The following is a 10,519-nucleotide window of genomic DNA, read 5'->3' on the forward strand; positions in this document are numbered from 1 at the left end:
GAGGTAAATGGACTGGTGTGCCTGGAGTGACTCTCTCTGTCTCTGGTAAGATCTGGGATTGTTTTAATTAATCAAGAGTCTGGTGTCTGAAGTGTAGATTCAGCAAGAAGCCACGGCCAGTGTGAGCTCAATCCTGTTTTAAAACGAGTGCAGCTTGAAGTAGAACAGAGTAGGAATCAGTCTGAGGACTCAGTCAATAGAGGCCACAGTGCAGAGGTCCAGGGGAGACAGACGTCTCTGTCATTCACTCACAATCAGTGTGCTGCCCCGGCCATTGACGAGGCCTGCACTCAGGATTGACACACCAACCCCTTACAACAGTTATAAACCCACAGATATCACTTGATGGAGGCGATGCCTTTTCTAAATGGATTTGATTGTCACTGTATTCCAATATGTTGTCATGTCTGCTGAATTGAAACCAGTCACTTTGTCGTGTTTATAAAAATGCAGAAGATTTACACTTTATTATAAGGAAGTTGCTTGATGCATAGAACCACACTTAAAATTCCTGTGAACTGTAGAAATTGACTGCACATACATACATACTTGGGGATCCTCAGAAATAAGCAAAGGTGTTTAATCTCATATTGACTGGTCATCCTGAACCCTTTAATTCCCATCAGAGCTGCAGGTGAAGATGAGCCCATCAGGGGCGAATGGGACAGTGAGAGAAGGAGACGCTGTGACCCTGACCTGTGACACAGGGAGCTGCTCTTCCACACAGACACAGATCACCTGGATTAAGAATGGCCGGCCCATCTCTCACACACAGACACCCAACAACACACTGCACTTGAATCCTGTTTCCTATAGAGACTCTGGAAACTACTCCTGTGCTGTAAGAGAGTATAGCGAGACCCGATCTCAAGGGTTCACTGTGGACGTCCACTGTGAGTACCTTCAGTTACAGCCTATGTACCATTTCAGTGTCATTTACATTATTTGGAAGATTTTGTACAGAATATCAACTCCAAGTCTCATCCAGTTTACTCTGCACCTGATCTGCCTTAAAGGTAAAATCTGCTCCTTTAAATGTTCTTTGTTAATCTAAGTTTTAAGGACATCATGACAACAGACTGCTTGGCAGCTGTCACAAGACAGAGGGTTGACTGATGCCCCCAACAGCATCTCAGTATGACCAGGAAGAGATCAAAGTCAAAGTCAAAGCCTTTTATTTATCTTTTATTAATAACATGCGTCATTCTGAACAATGAAATTCTTGTGACATGGCATGCAACATCTACGTACTAATTAAAAGCAAAAATAATAACAAAAACAAAAAATATACCTAACAATAATGACAAAAATCTATTTCAAATAATGTAGAAATGGGAATATAGACAGTATGAATATAAATCTTAAATATCATAAATAAGTGTTGTAGTGCCTATAAATAGATACATTAAAATATGCTAGTGTACATGGATTTACATAGAAAGTGACCAGAGCATATGAAGTGTTCATGTGATCAATGGATCAGTGTTAATGGTTGAGGAGCCTTATGGTCTGGGGGTAAAAACTGTTTGTGAGTCTGGAAGTGCGTGTCCTAATGCTCCGGTAATGTCTACCAGATGGCCTGGGTGGCTGTAGTCTTTTATGATGTTCCGTGCTTTCCTAAGGCATCGTGTATAGTAGATGCCTTGCACAGAAGGGAGATGGCAGCCGACAATGCGCTCCGCTGACTTCACCACCCTCTGGAGGGCCTTGCGGTCAGCAGTGGAGCAGCTGCCGTACCAGGCAGTAATGCAACCCGAGAGGATGCTCTCAATGGTGCACCTGTAAAAGTTGGTTAAAGTTTTTGCAGACATGCCAAACTTCTTGAGTCTCCTCAGGAATTATAGGCGCTTCTGGGCCTATAACGCTGAGTCTGCTTGCCTGGACCAGGTTAAGTCATCTTTGATGAACACACCAAGGATCTTGAAGTCGGATACTCTCTCTACTTCAGCTCCATCAATGTGTATAGAGGCATGATCCCCCCTCTGCCGCTTCCTGAAGTCCACGATCATCTCCTTAGTCTTGCAAATGTTGAGAGAGAGGTTGTTATCCTGGCACCATGTAGCCAAGTCACTTACCTCCTCTCTGTATTCAGTCTCATCGTTGTTGGAGAAGAGACCCAAGATGGTGGTGTCGTCCGCAAACTTAAGTATGACGTTGGAGCTGTGTGTGGCCACCTCAGTCCTGCATGAACAGGGAGTACAGGAGGGGACTGGGTACACAGCCCTGAGGGGCTCCAATGTTCAAGGTCAGTGCAGAGGAGGTGAGGTTGCCCATTCTCACCACCTGGGGTCTACTCATCAGGAAGTCCAGGATCCAGTTGCAAAGGGAGGTGTTAAGACCCAGGGTCCTGAGCTTGAGAACGAGCTTAGCGGGCACAATAGTGTTGAATGCTGAGCTGTAATCCACCAACAGCATCCTCACATATGTGTTACCCTTTTCCAGGTGAGGGAGGGCAGTGTGTACAGTCAGGGTGATAGCATCGTCCGTAGAGCTATTTGCACGATATGCAAATTGAAGGGGATCCAAGGTGTCAGGAAGGGAAGAGCAGATTCAGCAATCAACATGATTATAAATCTTTCACAATTACTAATTTGATTACAAAGCCAATATTGTCGGCTATATTTATTATATTCATTAGGCTATAGCCTATCACATAAACTGTTGGTCTGGCGGTTGTAGAAGGTAGTTATAGTTCATTCATTTTGAGGAGATTAACAGCTGAAACGCCGTATATGTATTTGTTTCAAATATTTAGTAACATAAGATTCGATATGCAGGAGAAAATCATTAACAGTATGTGTTAATTTACATCCATACAATCGTAGGTGCACCATAGACATCGGGTTTGTTTTTTGTAGATGGCGATGTGTTAACGCGACACTGCCCGCTATGGACGCATCACCCATGCGTGCGAGTACGTTGGCAGACAGCTGTGTGACCGTCTGTGCATGATGCCCGCGCATGTCCGCAGAGACACAGACGAAGAAGTGTAAACCAGCCTTGAGTGGTTGTCTGTAGATTGGAACGAGAAGAATGGGGATGTGATCCGCCTTACCAAATGCAGGGTGGGAGAGGGGTTTGTTGCTGTTCCGTATTTGTGAATAACAATGGTCAAGTGTCTGATCACCACGGGTAGGAAAGTAAATGTGCTGATGGTATTTCAGCCAAACTTTCCTCATATTAGCCCTATTGATGTCGCCAACAACAATAAAACTGCCTCTGGCTGGGCGTCCTCTAGTCCATTAATTACTCCGTATAGATCCTCCAGTGCGCACCTGCAGGGGTATGTAGACTGCTGTGATAAAAGCGGAGCTGAATTCCCGCAGAAGGTAGAAGGGCCGTACCTTTACAGTTATAACCTCCAGGTCTGGTGAGCAGTGTGTTGAAAGTACTGCAACTGCTCCGGTAAACTGAGAAAAAGTCTGTATCCACTAATGATCGTAACTTCCAAAAGTTCTTGACGATCATACTGTATGAGCGACAGTGCAGCATGTACAAAAATAAAAACAATACAAACAATAATAAGCAAAAAACTATGTAGAGCCTTCCTCTACAGCACACCTGGCATTCTATCATGTTTATATCAGTTTCACAGATAATTGATTTTGGTCAAAGTCAGTAGTGGGGCACATTCTCCCATCAGTGAAGCGCTTAAAAGCTTATGTTTTATATGTTTAATATTTATCCACTGCTAAGAAAGTGAAAAAACTGAACAGTCGATCGCTTTTTCTTCCAGACGCCCCAAAGAGCACCTCAGTGTCCGTCAGCCCCTCTGGTGAAATAGTGGAAGGCAGTCCTGTCACCCTGACCTGCCACAGCAATGCAAACCCACCAGTGCAGAGATACTCCTGGTTTAAGAGCAGTGATATGCTGGAGAGAAAACAGAGTTTATTCTTTGCTAATATCAGCTCTGGAGACAGTGGGCAGTACTACTGTGAAGCACAGAACAGGATTGGAGACCACACATCTACAGCTGTGACTGTGGACGTACAGTGTGAGTACATTTTCTTCTCATCTGAGATCACTGAAGGTCAGAGGGGTCAGTGACCTCCCTGGGGTCACTCAGTGTCCAGTGATCCAGCTGGGACTCAAACCCAGGACCTCCAGGACCGTCATCCTTCTCTCTGAGCTCCTGAGCACTATGGGGCTTCACTGCCAGGACACTCTGTTCAGTCAAACCCTGAATGATCACAGACTGCTCTCTCTTCCAGACGCCCCAAAGAGCACCTCGGTGTCCGTCAGCCCCTCTGGTGAAATAGTGGAAGGCAGTCCTGTCACCCTGACCTGCAGCAGCAATGCAAACCCACCAGTGCAGAGATACTCCTGGTTTCAGAGCAGTGGAGCGGCTGTCTGGGAGAAAGGATCAGGGCAGAGTTTGAACATTTCTAATTTGAGCTCTGGAGACAGTGGGCAGTACTACTGTGAAGCACAGAATAAACATGGAGCGCACAACTCCACAGCTGTGCCTCTCACTATAACAGGTACAGTGCGTATTACACACAGAGACATGAGCGTGGCATTCAGTGGAAACTGTCAGATCAGTCTGTGTTAAAATCCCGACTCGCTGGTTAATTAAGAACCTGAGGGATTACACACACTGCTCTGAAGGCTGGTTTACTGTGTTCATTACTTTAAGGTATTTAAAGTCAGTGTCAGTAATCTAATAATATGTGTCTTTCACATCAACACAAGCAGTTCAGTCCTTCTGCTGAAAATGTCATTTCATGCTGTTTTTATTCTGACTCTGAGCTCCAGCCGAGTGGGAGACAGTGCTGGCAGCTGTCCTGGGGAGTGCGCTGTGCGTCTGTATTGTCACTGCAGTGATTCTCATCTGTGTCAGAAGGTCAGTGGGATCCACTAATCTTCAATCAGCTTCCTGTCAGTGTGTCAGTGTCAGTGAGTCAGTGTGTCAGTGTGTCAGCATCTCTGTGTCTCGGTGAGTCAGTGTGTCAGTGTGTCAACGTGCCATTGAGTCAGTGTGCCAGTGAGTCAGTGTGAGGTTCAGGCTCTTTCACAGAGTGAGACGATGGAGCTGCAGTGTCCTGTGCAGCTCTCACAATAGTGCTGTCTGGAGACGCAATCTGGAGCTCTTGGGATCTTTTATTTTGTCAGGGAATTTCTTATGGGATTTGAAAAATAATGATAATGCTACTGCTAGTACTACTGCTGCTGCTATACACTATATGGTGTTGACTCTGTGTGCTTGCTCTGATCTCTGTCTTCTGCTCTCTGAAGGAGGAAGGCTGGTCCACCTGGACAGGAGAGCAGCACAGGGACTCAGGTAAAGGTTTGGCACAGAATACCAGGTAAAGGAGGGACATTGTGTGGAGCACATTGTACTCCATGATCCATCCACACTCTCTACAGCAGAGCCTCTGGCCACACAGGTCTTCACACTGAGCACTGAGGGGCACACGGAGAGAGACGGTGATTCCCCTAAACATGGTGACTATCAGGGGGCTATTGATCGCTCTGTGTGCATGTAGAACTGTGTCCCAGCCTTTCCCCACCTCTCTCTCTCTCTCTCTCCACAGAGCGCCCCGTCTGACCCACACAGCGACACTTACACAGCTCTGGATATAAGGGCTGTGTCTGCAGAGTACGACACTCTGAAGGTGAGTGTCTCAGTGGGAGGACAGAGGGGACAGTAAGATCCTGATCTGGCCCTCAGGACAGCGTCCAGTCCAGCAGCTGCAGAGTGACAGTGTGTGTCTGGCTTTGTGTCTTTCAGTTTTCTCAGCACAGCGCCAGCGACACCTACACTGCACTGCACAGACCAGCTCCGTCCTCAGAGCACGAGACGATCAGGAGATCAGAGAAGTGAAGAGGGATGGACACAGTGGGGACAAAAGGACATGCAGGAGAAAGTTTAAAATACATCCATTTTGTGTCAACATGTAGCTTGTTGAGGATTTGCAAACCAAACCTCAGCAGAGGAAATGCATATTTGTTTGAGTATAATGTATATAAACGGGATCTTTAGCACAGCATGGGTTTGTAAATCTAGCAGGCAACCCGTCTGTCAGCTGTTAGCTCACACTTTAGTCACACTGTACACACCAGCTCTTATTGTATTACACTTTGCAAAGCTAAGTATGCAATATATTAACACGCATGAATAGAATGCATTTAAAAAAATGAAACTCTTTGTTTCTTAGAGCAACGTTTTGTCAATTATTAGTAAGATGTTTAGTATTCATTTGTCCAGTGAGAGCTGCTGCACTGAGCTGCTGTGATTAAACCATTGAACTACATCATTATGTGAACTGACCCATTGCGGCCCAGAACCACAGCCTGAACCCCCTCCAGAGCCAAAGCCTGCACTGCAAGCGAGGTCCAGACAGATCCACAACCCTGTGTGTAATCTCAATAGAGGAGCAACCCCAACCTTCACAAAGTCTTAGTTTACTGGGGACTGTAACTCTCACTCCAACCCGGGCCAACGTTCATCTGTATCTCTTAGTAAGCCTTATCTTGGTGAAATCTCACATTTTCCTTTATTTAGTATTTAGTATTAAACATCCAAGTCTTGAGTAGAAGGGGCTGCTGTGCCGAACAAAGTATGGTGTCTGATGTTGAAGGAGGTGAGACTCAGACTGGGAAAGGTTGGGAAACATGATCCTGCTCTCTATACCAGACAGCTCTTTCTCCAGTCTGGGCCCTGGGGTCAGACATCTCAGAAAGTAAGCTGGCTCAATATGAAGCAAGATGTTTCCCAGTGGTCACGTGACATTGGTTCTGTGAGTTTACACTATTATCAGCAACAGCCTCGTCAGCCCTTCCACATCAACAGTTCAGTTAGAAACCAAGCAGATAGTCTGAGGTGCTTATTCCTGTGGGTGAGTGGACGCTGTCATCGTCGCTGCAGTGCTCGTGACAGTGGCCAACATCTGCCCATTTCAGATCGAGGCACAAGAATAAATAATCCAGGGTTTTGCTTTTACACTAGTGAGATAGTGGACTGCCAGAGGCCTGTGTCCCTCTTCTCTCTCCAGCTCTTGCACATACCCTCAGCAGGGCAGTGTGCTGATGATCAGTCATCTCTCTGAAATGTGCGGCCCAGGGGTCCTCCTGCCCTCACAGCGATCTGGGGTTCGTTCTTCATATGTGGAATGTGACGGGGGGCTCCCCAGGGGGGTCAACGGGATGCCCCCCACAATCATAAGAACATAAGAAAGTTTACAATCGAGAGGAGCCCATTCGCCCCATCGTGCTCGTTTGGTGTCCATTAATAACTAAGTGATCAAGGATCCTATCCAGTCTGTTTTTGAATGTTCCCAAATTGTCTCTTCAGCCACATCGCTGGGGAGTTTTTTCAGATTATGACGCCTCTCTGTGTGAAGAAGTGTCTCCTGTTTTCTGTCTTGAATGCCTTGAAGTCCAATTTCCATTTGTGTCCCCGGGTGCGTGTGTCCCTGCTGATCTGGAAAAGCTCCTCTGGTTTGATGTGGTCGATGCCTTTCATGATTTTGAAGACTTGGATCAAGTCCCCACATTGTCCTCTCTGTTCCATGGTGAAAAGGTTCAGTTCCTCAGTCTCTCAGTAGGACATTCCCTTCAGACCTGGAATAAGTCTGGTTGCTCTCCTCTGAACTGCCTCCAGAGCAGCGATATCTTTCTTGAAGTGTGGAGCCCAGAACTGTCCACAGTATCCAGATGAGCTCTAACTAGTGCATTGTACAGTTTGAACATCACTGCCCTTGTTCTCAATACTACACTTTTGACAATATACCCTAGCATTGTGTTTGACTTTTTTATTGCTTCCCCACATTGCTTGGATGGAGAAAGTGAGGAGTCCACATAGACTCCTAGGTCTTTCTCATGCGTTACTTCATCTAGCTCTATTCCTCCCATAGTGTAATTATACTGGACATTTTTGTTACTTGCATGTAATACCTTGCACTTGTCCACATTGAATTTCATCTGCCAGGTGTCAGCCCACAACTAAATATATCAGTCTTTGGTGTGGAACCTTATCAAAAGCTTTCTAAAAATCTAAGTATATCATATCATATGCTTTCACGTGATCTACAGCTGCAGTTGCATGTTCAAAAATTCTAATAAATTAGTAAGACATGATCTGCCTCGTCTAAACCCATGTTGACTATCTCCAAGAATATGGTTTTCATTAAGATGCTCTATTTTCTGTCTAATCATTTTTTCCAACATTTTACAGTTGAGCAGGTGAGACTGATTGGTCTGTAATTTCCTGGCTCTGTTTTGTCCTCTTTCTTGTGGATTGGTATGACATTTGCTGTCTTCCAGTCAGTGGGCACATCCCCTGTTCTAAGTGTCTTTTGGAATATTTGAGTTATCAGCACAGCATCTCCCCATCTTTCTTCGTTCTCCCCCTCACAATCACTCCACCAAACCCACAGTCCGGTGGCGAAAGGGTCCAGTTCTCCAAGGAGAAGAGTCTTTAGTTTTCCCCTTCAGTCCAACAATATATCCATGGGGAGGGGAAACTCCACAGTCTTCTCTGAAGCCATCCTGATCTCATCTTGACCTCAGTCCAATCCAGAGCCACAGTTCCAATATGCACTCACTGCAGATCACATCCGAGGTCTCCACCGCTGGGCTATAGGGGAACATAGCCACGCACTGCTGCCTTGGTGCAGTCCTGCCTGGAGGGAGTCGGCGGACCCAGGGGGTGCTCGGCTCCACTGCACCCGTTCCCAGGCTCCCGGCAGGCGGTCAGGGGCACCGTACCCATCATGCCCCAGTCTTCCATCTACCATGCCCCGAGTTTGGAACCGAGCCTCTCGGAGTGGGTCCCAACTAGAAGCCCAGTCGACCATCTACCCGGAGCCCGGCCTCACCAGGACTGCTCCCCGCTGACGTCACCAACCAGGATCCAGGAGGGGCCTCGAATCCCAGGGACCGACCAGGCCAAAAGGTGAACGTCCCTGAGGGAGGCCTCCTGCAGCCAGGGCCCGGACTTCTCCCCGCAAGGCCCGCTCCCTGCAAGAGCCCCGGAGGTGGAAGATCTCCCTCTCAGTCTTTCACGCCCCACTCCGAGTCCGGAGCGGAGAGTTGTGGGCCTTCTCCACTCCCCCCAGTGGGCAGCCTAGTGGAGGAACGGCCCCCTAACAGTAATATCCCTCCTGCCCCACGACTGAGACTCTCTCAGGGGAGGGGACAGGTATGCCCTCCCAGCAGTAGTGGGACATCCGCAGGTCCTCAGGAGAGGAGAGTCAGCGCCAGTGTCTTCTGCCAAGAAGACCTCAGGGCCGCAATGGCGGAGTCACTGGCGCTGGGGGAGGAGGCCTGCGGCAGCAGACAGCCGGGAAGGGAGAGACCACCCCCTCCCCCACCATTAGTTAAAAAGACATCTAGCGGGGTCTACCCAGTCCTCTCCTCAGTTACACACAAGGCCTCTGCTCTGCCACTTGCTTGTCGCGCCTCGGCTGCAAGGGAACCAGGGAGAACCTCCAGCACAACGGGCCCTGAGCCCAGTGGAGTTTCGCCAACCTTACCGGGTGGCGGGAGCCGAGCCCCCCCCATAGTCTTCCTAGAGGATCAAGCGGTGAGGCAAATGGTTGAAATGATGGGTGCGAGCACTAAGCTAGGTGAGGGAGTAGAGAGAAGTAGGGAAGAGGAGGTTTCTTTTACATGATTGTTACGAAGTGGGTAATTGCCCTCACCGCCATTATGGCTTTAGTTATTATATCTATAAATGTGAGGAGCATTGCTGAGGTGAAAAAGAGGGCCGATGTTTTAAACTCTCTGGCTGGTATGAAAGCAGATATTATCTGTTTACAGGAGTGCGGCATCCCGTTCCAAAAAGAATACAAAGATCTCCGGGACACTTGGACCCTAGGCAAATCCTTTTGGTCGGGGTCCAATGTGTCCCGAGCGGACGGGATTGCCGTACTCCTGAAGAACCCATTCATATCAGTGAAAAAATGTAGGGTGATAGAGGCGGGCAGGTTGGCCAGCCTCGACTTTAAATACAAGGGGGCTGTATTGAGGCTGGTCAATGTCTATGCCCCCACCAGCCAGAGAGAGAGAGTCCTCTTTCTCCCTCAGCTACGCCCGCTCCTGATCGGCACCTTACCAGTTATCATTTCATGTGATTTCAACTGTGCTCTGAGGGATGTAGACCGGAGTTAGCCCCGCAACGATAGATCCAGCAGGGACCTTGCTGTGTTCGTGGAGGACTTTGAACTCTGCGACGCAGGTCGGGACCTGGTCCCCTTGTTCACCTGTGAGTTCTTCTGGATCCTCCTACTCCAGGATAGATCTCGTCCTCCTCAGTAAGCCACTGGAGAGGACCGCCATGTCTTCAGAGGCGGTCTTTTCAGACCACAGGCTCCTGACGACAGAGGTGCTCATTCCGAGCACACGGGAGTTGGGGCCTGGGGTCTGGAAGCTCAACACCGCTCTGCGCAATGACCCTCATGTTATTAAGACCTGTAGCAGACGCCTCGAGGTGTGGAGGACCCTGAGGGACCTTTCTGATTCTCCCATAGAGTGGTGGGAGATGGTGAAGAAAAGGACCAAGGGCTACTTAATTCAG

The 10,519-nt window shown here is 48.0% G+C and overlaps 1 protein-coding gene across 1 annotated transcript; it reads left to right on the top strand.

Annotated features, from left to right (window-relative positions):
* The first annotated feature begins 1,671 nt into the window (after window positions 1-1,671).
* On the top strand, window positions 1,672-6,157 carry LOC136768051 (B-cell receptor CD22-like). The gene is made up of 8 exons (XM_066722106.1): window positions 1,672-1,743; window positions 2,113-2,245; window positions 3,737-3,994; window positions 4,212-4,481; window positions 4,750-4,843; window positions 5,236-5,281; window positions 5,535-5,615; window positions 5,732-6,157. Exons 1-8 carry the CDS (start codon window positions 1,672-1,674, stop codon window positions 5,822-5,824), a joined length of 1,047 nt encoding a protein of 348 aa, XP_066578203.1. The 3' UTR covers window positions 5,825-6,157.
* The last annotated feature ends 4,362 nt before the right edge of the window (window positions 6,158-10,519 follow it).

This window comes from Amia ocellicauda, chromosome 14 (genome assembly GCF_036373705.1).
Source record: "Amia ocellicauda isolate fAmiCal2 chromosome 14, fAmiCal2.hap1, whole genome shotgun sequence".
Classification (NCBI taxonomy): domain Eukaryota; kingdom Metazoa; phylum Chordata; class Actinopteri; order Amiiformes; family Amiidae; genus Amia; species Amia ocellicauda.